Source organism: Piliocolobus tephrosceles, chromosome 7 (assembly GCF_002776525.5).
Source record: "Piliocolobus tephrosceles isolate RC106 chromosome 7, ASM277652v3, whole genome shotgun sequence".
Classification (NCBI taxonomy): domain Eukaryota; kingdom Metazoa; phylum Chordata; class Mammalia; order Primates; family Cercopithecidae; genus Piliocolobus; species Piliocolobus tephrosceles.
In genome coordinates, this window is record NC_045440.1 from 26315680 (window position 1) to 26334755 (window position 19076).

Consider the following 19076-nt stretch of genomic DNA (forward strand, 5'->3'; position numbering starts at 1 on the left):
CATTTCCAGGGATAATATGATCGGGCACTCATACAATGCATATTTCTTTAATACCAACAAGAACAATTTAGGAGACCACGACCAGCTTTACTACATTTTGCCTCATTAAAACTGGCATTCAAGAATTGCCTGATACAATATTCTGGCTTAAGCATGAGGCCTAATGATACTGCGCTAGAAACAAAAGCTTTGAAATTTTCAGTTCCACGTTGTACAGCAGACGTTTTCTGTATCAATATCATTGAAGACAAAATACAGAAAAAAATTGAATATAGACTGGACATCGGCCAGATGTCTTTACTACTGAATCCAATACCGAAGATTTTGTTTCAGCCAAACATATCATCTGTCACATTGTACTTACTCTGATATATCCCTTATGTTATTTTGTTTATATTTTATCTTAAACTTGGTTTTAGTTTTATAGTTGTATAAGACTGTTATAGGCCAGACGCGGTGGCTCATGCCTGTAATTCCAGTACTTTGGGAGGCCGAGGCGGGCAAATCACCTGAGGTCAGGAGTTCGAGACCAGCCTGGCCAACATGGTGAAACCCCATCTCTACTAAAACTACAAAAATTAGCTGGGCATAGTAGCGGGCACTTGTAATCCCAGCTACTCGGGAGGCTGAGGCAGGAAAATCGCTTGAACCCAGGGTTCGGAGGTTGCAGTGAGCTGAGATTGTACCACTGCACTCCAGCCCAGGCGACGGAGCGAGACTCTGTCTCAAAAAAAAAAAAAAAAAAAAAAAAGACTATGATAGTAAGGAGTTGTATGTTTATACCCATTTTAGTGATAAAATAGTAAAAATAAGAAAACACTAAACGCAGCTCAGGCCTTATCCCCATCCACCCCCTCTTACTCCCCCTCCAAGCCTTTCCAAGCTACTCGCCTGTCACTCACCAAACACAGCAGCCTATGTCAATGGTGTTCTTGTTTCTGCCTCAAAAGCGCCTTCTTGACTTTTTCACCTCACTAAAGACTACAGTTTCTTTAAAACTCTGCTCTGCAGAGCACTGTTGTGCCTGCTGAGCTGTAGTCCCAGCTACGTGGGAGGCTGAGGCAGGAGGATCATTTCAGCCCAGAAGTTCAAGACCAGCCTGGGCAACATAGTGGAAACTCTGTCTTTAAAAATAATAATAATAAAATTGGCCAGGCGCAGTGGCTCACACCTGTAATCCCAGCATTTTAGGAGGCTGAGGCAGGCAGATCACCTGAGGTCAGGAGTTCGAGACCAGCCTGGTCAACATGGTAAAACCCCGTCTCTACTAAAAACACGAAAATTAACTGTGTGTGGTGGCCTGTGCCCGTAATCCCAGCTACTTAGGAGGCGGAGGCAGGAGAATCGCTTGAACCCAGGAGACGGAGGTTGCACTGAGCCAAGATTGTGCCACTGTACTCCAGCCTGGGTGACACAGAGAGACTAAGTATCAAAAAGTAATAATAATAATAAAATAAAATTCTGCCCAGAGGCTGAGTTTTCCTTGAATACCTCCCCAGTCCCACCTCCCCTGCCACCAGTGTGACCTGGCATCTTTCCTCCATGTCCCACAGCACTCCAGAGTTCCTCCACTGTATGGAGATCCCAGACTCACGTGGGCCTACTCCTCTGTGGACCACATGCTCATGTGACCCTCCCGACAATCACAGGAGATAGATATCATTATCTCCCCACTTTAAAGATGAGAAAATGGAGCCTCAGAGGTAACTGAAGAAGTAGGACTGAGCTAAATCCAAAATGTCTCCTCTAGGTCAGTAATCCCAGTACTTTGGGAGGTCAAGGCAGGTGGATCGCTCGAGCCCAGGAGTTTGAGACTAGCCTGGACAACATGGTGCAACCTCATCTCTACAAAAACTGCAAAACTTAGCCAGACATGGTGATGCATGCCTATAGTCCCAGCTACTTGAGAGGCTGAGGTGGGAGGATCTCTTCACCTGGGAGGCAGAGGCTGCAGCGAGCCGAGATCACACCGCTACACTCCAGCCTAGCCAACAGAGTGAGACCCCCGTCTCAAAAACAAAACAAACCAAATGAACAAACTGTCTATTCCAAAGCTTTTGCCCTTGCAACTACACAATACCAGGTATACATTTGTATCTCAAAATCTAGTTGCTGGGATACAGAAAAACACACAGGGAAACCTGTTAACTCACCTTCAGTTTTTCCTTGAGAATTCTAGTCCTTTGTAGTTTTATCATTTCATTTCTTTCTAAAACAGCCTCTCGCTGACTCTGAATAGCTTGCTAGGTTGTGAAAGGAAATAGAAACATGCAGAAGGCAGTGTTATCAACAGTAATAAGGTGGCAAGACAAATTTTTTTGGCAGATCTTCATTTGGTCCAGACAGTCAAATATGCATGCACTGTATTAGAATTATACATAGTTGCCGGACATGGTGGCTCACACCTGTAATCCCAGCACTTTGGGAGGCCAAGGTAGGTGGATCACGAGGTCAGGAGATCGAGACCATCCTAGCTAATCCAGTGAAACCCCATCTCTACTAAGAATACAAAAAATTAGCCAGGGGTGGTGGCACATGCCTGTAGTCCCAGCTACTCAGGAGGCTGAGGCAGGAGAATCGCTTGAACCCAGGAGGCAGAGGTTGAAGTGAGTTGAGATTGCGTCACTGCACTACAGCCTGGGCAACAAAGTGAGACTCTGTTTCAAAAGAAAAAAAAAAAAAACACAGTTGACCCTTGGACAACATGGGTTTGAACTGCGTGGGTCCATTTATACGTGGATTCTTTTTCAATAATTGAAAAACATTTTGAAGATTTGTGACAATCTGAAAAAACTCACAGACAAACCCTGTAGTCTAGAAATAACAAAAAGTTAAGAAAAAGGTATATCATGAATGTATAAAATAGATGTAGATCCCAGTTTATATTTGATCATGTACTACCATGAAATGCACGATTCTATTATGAAAAGTGAAAATTTATCAAAACTTCTGTAAACACCTATAGACTGTACATGGTACCATTTGCAGTCAAGAGAAATGTAAACAAGCATTAAGATGCAGTATTAAATCATAACTGCATAAAATTAACTGTAGTACACACTATACTACTGTAATAACTTCAGAGCCACCTCCTGTTGCTGTTGTGGTAGCTCAAGTGTTTCAACTATCCACTTAAAACGCCAAACACCACGTGAAGCTAATCATCTCCACGAAAGCAGTGCATTGCTCCAGTGAATTGCATATGGCAATAAAAAGTGATCTCTTGCAGTTCTCATGTATTTTGCAGCCTGTTTAGTGCAATACCCTAAATCTTGAATAACACCATGGGACCCATCTGAAGTCCAATGATCCTGGAGCAGCTCCCAAGTAGCAGAGAAAAGTCATGACATTGCAAGAAAAAGTTGAATTGCTTCATATGTGCCATAGATTGAGGTCTGCAGCTGCTATTGCCTGTCATTTCAGATGTACAATTCATCTTGTAAACAGATGAAGTAAACTTACTCTATTGATAAATACAGTGTCGTATTGTAAATGTATTTTCTCTTCCTTATGATTTCTTTCTTTTTTTTCTTTTTTTTTTTGAGACAGAGTCTCGCTGTTGCCCAGACTGGAGTGAAGTGGCGCCATCTCGGCTCACTGCAACCTCCACCTCCCAGGTTCAAGTGATTATCCTGCCTCAACCTACTGAGCAGCTGGGATTACAGGTGCGCATCATCACACCCAGCTAATTTTTGTGTTTTTAGTAGAGACGGGGTTTCACCATGTTGGTCAGGCTGGTCTTGAACTCCTGACCTCGTGATCTGCCCACCTCGGCCTTCCAAAGTGCTGGGATTACAGGCATAAGCCACCACTCCCGGCCGTGATTTTCTTAATGATGTTTTCTTTTCTCTAGCTTATTTTATTGTAAGAATATAGAACATAATACATATACAAAATACGTATTAACTGACTGTTTATGCTATCAGTAAGACTTCCAATCAACTGTGGCTATCAGTAGTTAAGTTTTTGGGGAAGCAAAAATTATGTGTGGATTTTCGACTGAGCAGGGGTAATAAAAAAAATAAAAAACTAGTTCATACTTACATTTCCCGCCTTTCTTTCTCTGAAATGAAATTAGGAAAATGTAACAATTACTTAACTTTTACAATGTGTCACTGCAGTCTTTGACTTTCCCTAAAAGCAGCACATACTGCTCTGTGTCGTGCCTTTTCATAAGCTCTTTCTTTGACCCGATGCTCTCTCTTCTGACCCACCTCCAGCGTCCACTTGAAAAAAGTGCCTTCATTTCTCAACGGCCAGCCAGCGTTTTGTCAGCTGTGAACATTTTCTGTGACCTCACTCCCTGTCCCAGTCAAAAATGCAGCCCTCTCACCCTGGGTTCCCATAGCACCTGGCTTGTCCCTTCATGTATAACCTTTAACCCTCTTTTAGATGGTGAGCTCAAAGACTGGGCAATGTGCCTCTGAATCCACAGCCCCTACCCATGTTCAATAAATGCTTATTATTAACAAATTAGATTTTATTATTATTATTATTTTGAGACGGAGTCTCGCTCTGTCGCCCAGGCTGGAGTGCAGTGGTACGATCTCAGCTCACTGCAACCTCCGCATCCCAGGTCCAAGCGATTCCCCTGCCTCAGCCTCCTGAGTAGCTGGGACTACAGGCACACACCACCACACCCAGCTAATTTATTTTGTATTTTTTAGTAGAGATGGTGTTTCACCACGTTGGCCAGGATGGTCTTGATCTCCTGACCTTGTGATCTGCCCACCTCAGCCTCCCAAAGTGCTACGATTACAGGTGTGAGCCACCACACCCAGCCTAATTGTGTTAATTTTAATGTTGGCATTGGAAAGAGAGGGCTGGAGATATTCTCTGCTGGGGTGAGATGAGGAGAAATGCAGGAGAAAAAAATGAAGCTGCAATTCCAACCCAGACCATGACAGCAAGTGAATTCCTGAAGACGGCAGTCAGACCTAAGCTTCAGTGAGTGTGGAGGAAATGGTGGAGCGGTGGTAAAGGAGCTCCTATTGGAGGTGAGACGCATCCGTGACATCACATCCCGTGAACACACACCCCATGGATATGGGAAAGCCCAGTTTATGCCCGCTGATCCCCTCTAAGGACTAATCACAACCCCTTTCACTCTCAAAATTGTCCCAACATAGAAGGTTAGTTATAGTCTTCCTAGCTATAGCGACAGCAGAGCTCTCCATGGAAATCAACATCTATTAAGCCCACAAATGCTTACCTTTTATTTGTTAGAATACAGCTCTTAGAGAATCCATCTACCTTCACCTAAAGTTCTACAACTTTTGAGGACCTGTTCCAAGTGAATTAAAAAGCTCAGGAGTCTCTGGCTAGGGATGCTGGGCTTAATACCTAGGTGATGGGTTGATCTGTGCAGCAAACCACTATGGCACACATTTACCTATGTAACAAACCTGCGGATCCTGCACGTGTACCCGGGAACTTAAAATAAAAATAAAAATAATTTTTAATGATTTTTAAAAAGCTCAGGAGTACAAAAACCTGAAACATCAAAGCTGTACCCTGGGCTGGGTGCGGTAGCTCACTCCTGTAATCTCAGCACTTTGGGAGGCCAAGGCGGGCAGATCACCTGAAGTCTGGAGTTCAAGACCACCCCGGCCAACATGGTGAAACCCCATCTCTACCAAAAATACAAAAATTAGCCAGGTATACCGGCCGGCATCTGCAATCCCAGCTATTCAGGAGGCTGAGGCAGGAGAATCGCTTGAACTCGGGAAATGGAGGTTGCAGTGAGCTGAGATTGTGCCACTGTACTCTAGCCTGGGCGGCACAGCAAGACTCCGTCTCAAAAAAAGAAAAAAAAAAAAAAAAAAAAAGCTGTACCCTGCCAGGTAGGACTACGGGTTTGTACTTCCTAGTTACCGGGGTGTCTACACTTTCTACATCTGTGTAGCAGGTGGAATCATCAAATCGCACAAGTGCAGGAGTACCATCTGCATCTGGTACATGTGAGTAGCACCCTCAGAGCTATGTAGGGGACACCAGCTTGGCACTAAGCAGCTACCTTGGAAAGTTCAGATACCCGAGACAACCCAACCAAGGGTCCTGATGTCCCAGGAAGTCACCCAGTCTTTTGTTTCCTCCCCAACAGTCACTTCCTGAAGCCCCGTAACCATGTTACACAGTCAAGCTCCATGCTATAGTCGGGACCCACAGAGGAAAGCCCCTGACTGAAGCCCACATCCCCGTGAACCCAGCACAATACCTTAGGTATTCTGGCAAGTGAAGTTTGTCCGTCTTGGTGACCACAAGGGCCACGTCCCTACAGAAGCCCCGCTGGCAGGCTTTGATGCTCTCATTCAGAAGGTCTTCGTGGGCTCGTCCCCCAGAAACTCGCTCTATGTCACTGATCACCCAGATCACTGAGCACTTGTCAATGGTCTGCAAAACATGACCACAGCATGTGTCAGCACAGGAATGGAGTCACAGTTCCTGAGGACCGATTCCCTAATGTATCCCTTAAGCCTCTCCCTTGAGTCCCACCCCTCACCGCTCCCCACCACACTCTGTGCACTAGCTGGACTGAGCTACGTGCCATTTCTCATATGTGCCTTGTTCTATTAATTACCTGGCCACAGTCTCTGCCTAGCCCCCATCTGTCCCTCAAGACTGCGAAGGACCCCTCAAGCATGGGCTGGCCTCTGCATCCTGTAACACCTGGACTTACCTCCCGCATCGCCTCTGAGACACAGTGACGGCACCAGGTCTGCTCTCCGCCCCCTGATGGAAAGTGACCATCTGCACCTTTCCTCTTGGGATCCACCTCACCTCAAGCCCAGTGCTTAGCACACAGGAGAGGCTTCATAGTAGTTTGTGCCATTAGAGATTGACAGAATTCCCTAAATCAGTCCTCCAGTCCCAGTCCCAGATCCATCACTGGCTTGCTTTATCTCAGTTGTCCCCTGGGGAAAATTCTTGTTTTTCCAGGGCTAAGTTTGGTGGCGCACATACCCCCAAGCTGTCACCTGACGGCATCATTTTGATGTTTGACTGCCCCTGCATGTTTAGTACAATGCCACCAGACGGCAGCAGGGAGCCAGAAACCACATGACAAGTTGCAAAGGCCAATGAACATGAAATAACAACATATTAATGACATAAATGTTGCTTTATTAAATATGCAACTTTCACGTGATAATCACGCATAGCCTTGTGACATTTCTCTAATTGTATTGTTACTCTTGTCTTACCTCTACATAAATGAAAATCTGGTTCAACTCAGGGATTGAGTTCATTTGTGGTTCCTCAGTGCTTTGCATACAAAGGGGTGACAGGTTTGTGACTTGATAATTAAATCATCATTTTGCTTTATACCAGTAGTATTTAACTAGTAGAGTTTTTGTGCCCCAGAAGATATAAACAGTCTCCAACTTGTGATGATTCAGCGTACAATTTTTCTTTTCAACTTTACAATGGGTTTACTGAACGATTGGTAAGTCCAGGACAATCGGGACTAATGATGGTTATGATTCCAACTTACAGGGGGCTTATCAGGATGCAATTCTATGGTATGTCAATGAGCATCTATATTTGGCAATGTCTGGAGACATTTTTAATAGTGACAACTTGGGGGGTACTTGCACATAAAGGCCGAGGATGCTGCTAAACATTCTTCAATGCCAAGGACAGTCCCACCCCCGCCCCCATCCCACAGAGAATTATCTGGCAGCCCAAAATGTCAAGAGGTTGAGAAACCTTGATCCAGGGCAGTGGGTTTCAGCTTGCTTTTAGCAGGGGAGACTTTTTCAAATGAAATCTTAGTTAGAATTCCAACATATAAACTTGATTTTTAAAAAGCAGAACTGCTGTGGTTGAATTAATTGGGAGTGGAGGACCCAGAACCACCATCTGCACAATACCCTCTACCCTCTGTCCATGAACCTTTTGGCTCCATAAATCATTGCTTAAAAAGCATCAGTTTCTCGAGTTAGACAAACCTCTTGGATTATAGGGAAGTAAATGAGGCCCAAGTGGTAAATAGACTCGTATAGGGCCACACAACAATGGATCCTGTCTCTCCTTTATAGGTGAATGGACTTTGACTTAGGCAAGAAAATAAAAACCATTACAGTCCTTCTGCTTCCCAAACTATAATCAACTTAGAAAAGCTTTGGGCTCATCCTAAGCCAAAAGAACAAAGTTGGAGGCATCACGCTACCTGACTTCAAACTATACTACAAGGCTACAGTAACCAAAACAGCATGGTACTGGTACCAAAACAGAGATATAGACCAATGGAACAGAACAGAGTCCTCAGAAATAATACCACACATCTACAGCCATCTGATCTTTGACAAACCTGAGAAAAACAAGAAATGGGGAAAGGATTCCCTATTTAATAAATGGTGCTGGGAAAATCGGCTAGCCATAAGTAGAAAGCTGAAACTGGATCCTTTCCTTACTCCTTATACGAACATTAATTCAAGATGGGTTAGAGACTTAAATGTTAGACCTAATACCATAAAAACCCTAGAAGAAAACCTAGGTAATACCATTCAGGACATAGGCATGGACAAGGACTTCATGTCTAAAACACCAAAAGCAACGGCAACAAAAGCCAAAATTGACAAATGGGATCTAATTAAACTAAAGAGCTTCTGCACAGCAAAAGAAACTACCATCAGAGTGAACAGGCAACCTACAGAATGGGAGAAAATTTTTGCAATCTACTCATCTGACAAAGGGCTAATATCCAGAACCTACAAAGAACTCAAACAAATTTACAAGAAAAAAACAAACAACCCCATCAAAAAGTGGGCAAAGGATATGAACAGACATTTCTCAAAAGAAGGCATTCATACAGCCAACAGACACATGAAGAAATGCTCATCATCACTGGCCATCAGAGAAATGCAAATCAAAACCACAATGAGATACCATCTCACATCAGTTAGAATAGCAATCATTAAAAAGTCAGGAAACAACAGGTGCCGGAGAGGATGTGGAGAAATAGGAACACTTTTACACTGTTGGTGGGATTGTAAACTAGTTCAACCATTATGGAAAACAGTATGGCGATTCCTCAAGATCTAGAACTAGAAGTACCATATGACCCAGCCATCTCATTACTGGGTATATACCCAAAGGATTATAAATCATGCTGCTATAAAGATACATGCATACGTATGTTTATTGCAGCACTATTCACAATAGCACAGACTTGGAATCAACCCAAATGTCCATCAGTGACAGACTGGATGAAGAAAATGTGGCACATATACACCATGGAATACTATGCAGCCATAAAAAAGGATGAGTTTGTGTCCTTTGTAGGGACATGGATGCAGTTGGAAACCATCATTCTCAGCAAACTATTGCAAGAACAGAAAACCAAACACCGCATGTTCTCACTCATAGGTGGGAACTGAATAATGAGATCACTTGGACTCGGGAAGGGGAACATCACACACCAGGGCCTATCACGGGGAGGGGGGAGGGGGGAGGGATTGCATTGGGAGTTATACCTGATGTAAATGACGAGTTGATGGGTGCTGACGAGTTGATGGGTGCAGCACACCAACATGGCACAAGTATACATATGTAACAAACCTGCACGTTATGCACATGTACCCTAGAACTTAAAGTATAATAATAATAATAATAATAATAAGGAAAATAACTTGACTGGAAAGATATAAAAATAAAAATAAAGGACCACCCTTTCTACTTCCACCACCAAAAAAATAAAAAATAAAAATAAAAATTAAAAAAAGAAAAGCTTTGGGCTCTGGGCCAGATGTGGTGCTCACATCTGTAATCCCAACACTTCAGGAGGCTAAAGCAGGCAGATCACTTGAGCTCAGGAGTTCAAAGCCAACCTGGGCAATATGGTAAAATCTCATCTCTACAAAAAATAAATAAAATTAGTCAAGTGTGGTGGTATGCACCTGTAGCCCAGATCCTTGGGAGGCTGGGACAGCAGGATTGCTCAAGCCCAGGAATTCAAGGTGGCAGTGAGCCATGATTGTGCCACTGCACTTCAGTCTGGGCAACAGAGCAAAATGCTGTCACAAACAAAACAAAACAAAACAAAACAGAACTAGAAGCAGGTTCCAGCTCTGTAGTGTCAACAGTGGGCAGAGAACGGTCCAGCCAGTGGAAGGCCATAAGAATGCCAGGCTGGGTGCTCCTCAAGGGCAGGGCCCCCGTCACCTTCATATTCCCCTTGGTCCTGGTAAGCCACAGGTGCTTAGTGTTCACTAACATGAGAAAAGGACAGCAACCATAAAGGGTGCAGTGGTTAAATTTCAGACCCCACACAAAGCTCCCCACTGCCAGGGTTTGGTAAAGTTAGTGTCACAGAAGATACAAAAAAGTTTTTCTATAAAACCAGAACTGCCAGACTTAGGAGTAGATGAGATGGCACCCCACCACCGCCACCTGTATCTCCCCAGGTCCCTGCGATGAGAATGGGACTTAGAGGGATTCAGAGACATGCCTCAAGTCACATGACTTCTAAGTGGCAGATCAGATTCAGGGACATCTGAATTCATAATGGGTTTTAGGGAAGGCAAGGCTGGCAGCCTGACAGACAGAGGGAGGGTGACTGTCTTGTTCTCCCTGCAAAGAGTGGGGTCTTGAGTAACTTCTTGTGAGAGGAGGTCAAAAAAACCCACAAGAATGCAGGGGAGCCGGGCCAGGCAGAGCACGCTGGGAACCATCCCTCGCTTCAGCCTGACCTCTTCAGAGCACATTTTCTGAGCCAGAGCTGCTGGCTTTGATAAGCTGCCCAGTGTATCTGAACTGGCTGCAGCCGCGACTCCATCCAGGGAGAGGCCCTGGCAGCCTTCCTGGGCTGTTGCTCTCTTGGCCAGGCCTGGAACTAGCCAAGGTTCACGATTTCCACTCCAGGATTCGAGGTCTTACAGAAACTAAGGCTCACAAGGCCAGGTCTGAGCCACCGACCAAGGGGAAGGACACAGGGACTGCCTTTCTCCTACAGGAGGTGGATAATGTACACCATGCCCTGGGGGAGGTAGGGTAGACAGAGCCCCAGCAGGGAAGTTAAGAAAACTGCTCTCCAGTTCAAGGCTGTGTGGTCCTGGACAAGTGACTTCCCCTCTCTGAGCCTTCATGTCTTCACCTGTACAATCAGGGCAGAGGCTAGAGCTTGCTCTAGATTGTGACTGAAAGCCGTGGTCAGTAAGCTCCCCTGGCGCATAGTCATTCATCTAAACAAACCTGTGGAGTTTAAAGAACTGAATTCTTCGGCAGCTGCTGTGCTGCTCACAACTCACTGATGCTGGTCCTCGCTCCCAGTCCCCTTCCAGCTCCTGGGCTTCTGTGTTCCTCTCACCCTCTGCTCCAGAGTGCCTCTGTTACCGTGCCCTTTCTCAATCACATGCCCCAGTCCCTCTCTTCCTGCAAGTTTTCCCAGGAAGCCAAACTCTGGAGCAGTAGTACTAAAGACCTGGAACTTTTCCAGGCATGTCTTCCATAGTCTCCCTCCTCCACCGACCCCATGCTCCTTCTCCCATTCACCCAGGAAGACTCACCCTGCCCCGGCCACACCAGCTTCCTCAGCCCTCCAGCTCTGTGCTGCTGCTGCTTACAGTCAACACAGTTGCAATCTCTTGGGTTCTGGGTGACTGGCTGCAGCTTCTCTGCTTTGTCCCCAACACTCGGCCTCCCAGTTCCATTCTGTCCTTGGTCACTCTGATTCTGCTTAAGCCACTCTATTGCTGATCTTTCTCATACATCACACACACTTGTCCTGGCTCCAACAGTCACGTCCTATAATTCCTCCCTCCCTACTTTCTCTGGCCACCATATCCTGCCAGGGCCCTGAGACTTAGAACATAGAAATTAGAAGAATTAAATTCCAATGAGCTCATAAAATCCCTGAAGCTGAAAGCAGAGCATTCTTTGTTGCTTGAGAAAGGGTAGAGGAGTTGAGGGAAGAGAGAACTAAGCCTATGAAAGACAGTCACCTTTTTCCACATCTCGTCCCTCTTGCTGTTGAAGTCGCCTGTGCCTGGGATGTCCACCAGCACGACCCCTTCTGGGATCAGGTCGGATTTGGGAAGAGTCACTTCCACATGTTTGATCAAGGGCCAGATGTGCATCTCAGCGGCCTCTCCATCCCAATCTCTCCTCTGTGTGCGGATGTAGGGGTCCAGCTTGATAGACAGCTCTTCCGCCTGAAGAAGAAGGACAGAATCACGCATGCCAGCCTTGTTCCCAGCTCTGTTTATCCTGGTTGGCTGTGATGCAGGTTCATGGTAAGTATGCTTAGTAAGGGTAAGAAGGGCATCTGACAGAAGGCCTGAAATCAGGTCTGTAGGACCTAGAACCTGAGAGCCAGGAAGGACCCTGGAGATGAGGAAGTTCAAGCTCCTTACCTTGCAGATGAAAAAACAAAACAAAACAAACAAAGTCAGCTAAAATGGGACGTTAGGGAAGTTATAGCATTGCTGAATAATAGGTTTATCTTCTAAACTGCATTCAATTCTGAAATTAAGGTAATATGTAATTGACATTTTCATTACCAGAAAGCTAGCAATGACTATAGATAATTAACAGTGATATGGTAACCATATTTTCCAAATTGAAAATTGATCTGAAATTGGATCTTAAAAAGAGTTTTTAAAATTTATCTTCCGATTACAAAAAATACCTTGATATGTAGGCATTTCTAGGATATTTTAATGATGGTGGGTGAGAGGGAATAGTTCTTAAACCACGGTTTCTGCTTAAACATGTCTTGGGACAATGACACATCCATGCCAGCAACTGTGACAGTAAATCTCAACTGGGGTACTTCAGAGGACAGAGGATTTGGGATGTATGGTGGTCACTGTTAAATAAATTTCTATAGAATAGTCCTGAAAGAAAGATAAGAATGTCAATTCTTAAGAGAGTTTAAATTAAATTGCTGGATTTGTTGCAGTCTGGGTAAGGAGTAAGAGATTTCATCAATTTCTACCAAATGATAAACAGCGAAAGAGGAGATAATAAAAGCTCTTTAAGATACTGTGATTTTAAAATAGAGCAGATACCGTAAGAGAGATGTCCAGGAAAAGGCATGGGCTTGAAAAGTCTCTTTCTACTAGAGGGCTAAGCCCAATAAACTGGTTCTGGGCAAACATCATTATAGAAGGCAAACTCAGATTCTAGGATCTCCAGTGGAAAGCCTGAATTTGTAAGCTCACTTATTGGGATTGTAATTCTGTTCACCTTGTTTCCATGGGCAAATGTATGATCCTGGGAAGGAGTATTTCTAAATATAGAGTTGGCAAAGACATTGATATCCTTGTGTAAGCTGTGTGTATTCAGATAAAGTCACTAGTTCTGTAATCATTGTGTTTCTCAGACATGCTCAGTCTATGTTTCAGATATTAGAAGTATAATCATTTTAATAGTAATATTCATCTTAAAACTATAAGAATTGGGCACTGTGTTTGATTTTCCAGATATACAAGGGATAGGAAAGTGCTTTGAAAAGGTTTCATTCATTTGATTTTTAAGTGTGCCTAGTCAAGTATTTAAACATTGTAGAGACTCAAATATATTGAACTTTAACCGTATGCAAAAAGCCTAAGGAAATGTGATTAATTATGTAAGTATCATGGAATATTTAAGGAAGGTTTGCTTTGTTAATCAGGAGATAATCGAACATTAAACTTTAGGACGCATATAAAAATTGTACCCATTTTACCAACAGTCACTAGATTTATAAATAGAATAGCAATATTTTAAAGGTGTATTTAAAGGTGAGAGATACAAGAAAAACTAGGTTTTTAAATGTATAGCTTTCCTAAATTGAATGTTGATTCCACAAATACTTTGTTTTAATTCAGAAATTGAATTTTAACTTAAAATAAACATTGTTTATAAAAGCAAGAATACTATTAGTTGCCTATCCAATGTCCATCCTGTTGCTCCTTTATGCCAGCAGAATCCTGATTTTCTGTCTGATTGGAAAGGCAGTGGAGTGAGACTGGTCTAAGCAAATCATGACAAGTCTGCTTTTCACTTTTTCTGGACCCCCTTTCAGCCAAGAAGGGCCATGTGGCTCAGTTCTGAACTCTGAAATCTACACAGAAATTTGTCAGAGGTATTTCTGGGAAAGCTTTTACTTTCTCATGAAAGGGGAGATGCGGCTGATGCCAACTTTTTCTCCACTTCTTCCTTCCAGGAGGCTAGCATGAAGTCTAGCACCTCGGGAGCCATCTCATGACAATGGGGTCGATGGAAGGCCAAGGGAACCAGAGATGCTGATCTTGACATTGCTGAGCCACTAAACCAACCCCACCCCTACTGCCCCCAACCCTCTTACATGAGAAAAAGAATAAATCCGTTTGTTTAAGCCACTATAAGTCTTCTTCAAAAATCACTGGCAGCCCAAACTATCCCTAATTATTCTCAAGTAACTGTAAATAGTCTTCTTTTGTGCATAAGAGCTCCTCCATTCACATACTAAAAATTCCCATTTGATAGCCATAAATAATGAGGATAACTTGGGCTATGGACACTTCTGATTTGGGTAGCAACTTATTTCTTATTTCACACAAACACTGTACCACGAGCCCATCCCCTGAAACAGATTCAACTGTTAGACATCAGACGCAGGATGAAATCAAGAAAAAAACGAACTTGATGCTACCTCTTCCGCCTTGAGGGTGATGACTCTGGAGGTGGGGATCTTCCTTTTGGGCTTCGCCCTCAGTAACTCCTCATAGTTCTTACTTTCTGCCCCATTTCCATAAATCATTTGTAGCTTCCAGGTGGCTTCCTCCACTGCCTCATCCCTGTTCCATGCATCTGCCTCTTCTCTGCCCAGCTCCTCCGTCCTGTGCAGGAGTTTAGTCAGGTTCTTCAGCTCCTCCCTCCACTCCTGCCAAGGCAGAGTAGGGCCAAGCCCCTCTTGACACAGACACAGAGAACACCAACAAACAGAGGCACCCACTGCCCCCTGTGGAGGGCCAGGGGGCTGCATATTCAGAAAATCTAGGTCATTTATCTGGGATCTCGAAGAGGGAAATGGCTTGCCCAAAGTCTCATAACAATGCAAGGACCAGGCTAGACACCCCCAGCTCACTCAATTGAACTTTCTCCTGGGATGGGCTCTTTTCATTAAACAAAGGCATGAGCTATATTTGCAAGGAATATAATGTCATCTCTGAGAGATAGTGAGAAGGACAGAAAGAAAAGGAAGAATAAAAGGAAGGGAAAGAAGAAAGAAAGGAGGGAGAGATGGAGGGAAGAGGAAGGAAGGAAGGAAAAAAGGAAGGAAGGAAGGAAGGAAGGAAGAAGGGAGGGAGGGAGGGAGGGAGGGAAGGAGGGAGGAAGGGAGGGAGAAAAAGAAGGAAGGAACAGAAGGCGGGAGGAAGGGAACACTTACCTGGTCAGACAGAAGGTGGATTTTGGCCTCATACTGTGCACAGCAGCCGGAGCTCACTTGTACAATGCAGGAAGTACATATGCTTTCTCCAGACACCGGTAGAAACATTGCTTGCTGGATGATGGCATTGATCAGGGAGCTCTTCCCAGCCCCAGTGCTTCCAAATAATCCAATATAGATTGGGTCCACTGTCGGCTTTTCAATCAAGGCAAGGAGCCTATTTCTGGGTGAATTTTAAAATGTACATTGTCATGATCGTCAAAGTTTAGAGTGAAGAGCACTGAAACAGAATGAAAAGGAACTGAATTCTATTCCTGGGCACATCACTAAAATCTTCTGAGTCTCTGTTCTCTCCTCTGTCAAAGGAGAATATCAATCCCTATTTGCTACACAGAGTTGGCCTGGGGATCAAATGAGATTATGCAAAAATATTTGGTAATGATAATTCCATGCAATCCCTATAATGTCTATATAGATGTGAGGCATGTTTATTTGTATTCACTGGAAATTGCATATTCTTTTTTTGTTTGTTTATGTGTCTGAGACAGGGTCTCGCTTTGTCACCTAGGCTGGAGTGCAGTGGTACAATCATGGCTCACTGCAGCCTCAATCTCCTGGGCTCAAGAAACTCTCTTGCCTCAGTCTCTGAAGTAGCTGGAACTATAGGTGAGCCCCATGATACCTGACTAATTTTTTTGTATTTTGTGTAGAGACACGGTTTTGTCATATTGCTCAGGCTGGTCTCAAGCGGTCCACCTGCCTCAGCCTCCCAAAGTGCTGAGATTACAGGTGTCAGCCACTGCACCTGGATAGAAATTGCATATTCTTGACCCTGGAAATACAGTGTATACAGAGGTGAAGTATTAATAGTGTTAGGAGCAACACAGAGTCTTACTGAACAGGAGAAGTTACAGCCTCAGCACCACTCAAGTCCTTCAAGTCAGCAGAGTACAAATAGTTGGGGACATGAGCTCAGAGTCACACAGCCTGGGGTGAATTCTGGACCCTCTCACTGACCAGTGGTGTGACTTTGTTCAAGTCTGGGCCTCTCTGAGCCTTGCTTTCAGTAAAATGGAAGTAATCATAATAGTTCCTACTTTATAGGAGTGTTGGATGGATTAAATTATATTTCATACACACACACACACACACACACACACACACACACACACACATATATAAATAAAGCACTTAGCAGATTACCTAACAGTGACAGCTCAATGAATGGCAACTATCCCATAGCGACAGAAATTTGTATCCTTCTTTCTTAGTTTCTAATTAAATAGTCCCTTTCCTTGTTGGGGGAAAGCACCTATAATAGCCTAAGGAAAGACACTGACATAAGACTTCAGGGTTGCAGATTTCAGACTCACATGAGATATTTGACTCCGTTAGGGATGCTATCGTCCAGGAAGACAGACTGAATAAGTTTCTGATAAGTGTTGCTCAAAACTCTTCTGGTCCGTGATTCCAATTTTTCATCTGGAATTAACAGAGAGAGGTCACCTGTAGGTACCTGGCAGGGATAAAGTACTAGGTCTCCAAAGGAGGTGTCTGCTGAACATCGCAGAGAAGGAAAAAAAAAAGGAAATGAAAAGCCGATTAAACAAGATAGCAGGTTATCTCACACTAGTGACGGTGGCTCACTAGAGATAGCGATCATTGGTTCTGAAAATCTCCAAAGAGCCAGGCTGCTCTGGAACTCTGGTAACAGAAGTTATGGTATGCTTTGCAATAGCCTTCAGCCCATTCTAGATTCTTCCCTCCTGTGGTCATAAAAAGAAAAAAAAGTGCAAGGACACCACGTTGACACCCACTGAAGCACCAACCTAATCATCTTCACAGGCTTTGTTCTAAGCAGGAAGAGGTTATTTTGATAACAACCCTCCTGCCCAGAGATGCCTGGAGACAAATTGCCTAACTTCATACTGCTGCAGAAACTTCGAGCCCTCTTTCCAAAACAGGTTCATTTGAAGATGTTTCATCCAGCTTCAGAGTTTAACTTCCTCTTCCTTTGATCCTTTTAACATACTTGGAACAGAACAGAACCATGTTAAAACAACAGTTTCAGGACACTCACATTCCTTAAGAGCGCTCTGTTCCACAGAGGGAAATGCTCGGAAACGCTGATCTCGATCTGATTTCCTTCTTTTTCTCATTGGTTCTTTATATAAATCATCTTCAACTAGAGATAAACAGAGGATATATAAGATTATAGGTGTTGGGGCATGATATTCACCTCAACCTCTAGAGTAGCTGGGACTATAGGCACATACCATCACACCTGGCAAATTTTTGTAGAGACAGTGTTTCAACATGTTGCCCAGGCTGGTCTCGAACTTACCAAAAACACAAAATTTTTTGGATTAGCCAGGTGTGGTGGTGCGCACCTGTAGTCCTAGCTACTCAGGAGGCTGAGGTGGAAGGGTCACTTGAGGCCAAGAGTTGTAGGCTGCAGTGGGCTATGATTTTGCCACTGCACTCCAATCTGGGTGACAGAGCAAGACCTTGTCTCAAATATGTGTGTGTGTGTGTATATATATATATGTATATATAAAGAGGAACTGCTTCCAGCTCTGTCTGCCCATAAACTCATTTGGGAAAAAACACTGTTGGATCATTCCAGTTTGGTTCCTACTTCCCAGAGTCACAAGACTGTCTGCATTTAGTTCCAACATGTAGAGTTCAATCTATCTCCCCAGATAAAAAGCTTCTATTTGCAACTCTTCAGAAGCCAAAGTGGCTGGACATTCTTCATCAAACGCCAAGTTTTAGGAAATCAACCAACTGTGTAGAGAAAAGCTGAAGACAGGGTTAAGTGTGCGGTGAGGAAAGGCCTCTGGGAGGTCTTTTCAGAGTAGGAAAGAAATCAGTCTGGTGCAGTGGCTCACGCCTGTAATCCCAGCTCTTTGGGAGGCCGAGGCGGGCGGATCAGGAGGTCAGGAGATGGAGACCATCCTGGCTAACAAGGTGAAACCCTGTCTCTACTAAAAATACAAAAAATTACCCAGGCATGGTGGCAGGCACCTGTAATCCCAGCTACTCAGGAGGCTGAGGCAGGAGAATGGCGTGAACCCCGGAGGCGGAGTTTGTAGTGAGCTGAGATCGCGGCACTGCACTCCAGCCTGGGCAACAGAGCAAGACTCCATCTCAAAAAAAAAAAAAAAAAAAAGAAAAGAAAAGAAAAAGAAATCAACTAGAAGCAGAATGCAAAGGAAAACAGGGGCCATGTGACCAGGAAAAATCACATATTCTTGAGCCTCAATTTATTCATCTGGAAAATGAGAGAACTGACAACAACAACAACAAAAATACACATGCATTACAAGAGTTTGGATGGATGCCCTTCAGAGATCCTTAAAAATTGGGGGAAATTTTTTCCCTTCTTCGCTTGAAGATATCAGCAGCTGCTTCCTTACATAAGCAAGAACAGAAATCACCTAGAAGCAGATCTTTGTAGCTCTGTGGAGATTCATTCACTTAAGTGGTTTCCCTTGGTTATGAAGTGAAGGGCTGGTTGGGCCCATCATCCTAAAGAAGGGGTATAACCAAAATGTTGTGTTTTAGACAGATTTTAGAAAACACCCCTTGGTCAAGTTTACCTGGCTAGAAAGGGGCAAGAGGTGGATCTTTGGGGTGAAAGTTGTTGAAAATGGTTCTAACCCAGGGCTCCTGGGGCTGGCCCATGCCTTAGAAAATGGCCATGAGGTGAACCGAAAGA

At 44.0% G+C, this 19076-nt stretch overlaps 1 protein-coding gene across 4 annotated transcripts in view; it reads right to left on the bottom strand.

The window, feature by feature from the left end:
• Nucleotides 1–19076, bottom strand: part of NUGGC (nuclear GTPase, germinal center associated) — a 75884-nt gene that overhangs the window by 38599 nt on the left and 18209 nt on the right. For all 4 annotated transcript variants that reach the window (XM_026453971.1, XM_026453970.2, XM_026453972.1 and 1 more), the window contains 8 exons: nt 17436–17540; nt 16729–16837; nt 15356–15578; nt 14618–14848; nt 11943–12152; nt 6218–6393; nt 4045–4063; nt 2154–2243 (listed from right to left, as the gene is read on the bottom strand). In XM_026453971.1, the coding sequence (XP_026309756.1) occupies nt 2154–2243; nt 4045–4063; nt 6218–6393; nt 11943–12152; nt 14618–14848; nt 15356–15578; nt 16729–16837; nt 17436–17540 (1163 nt within the window). The remainder of the gene's footprint in view (nt 1–2153; nt 2244–4044; nt 4064–6217; nt 6394–11942; nt 12153–14617; nt 14849–15355; nt 15579–16728; nt 16838–17435; nt 17541–19076) is intronic.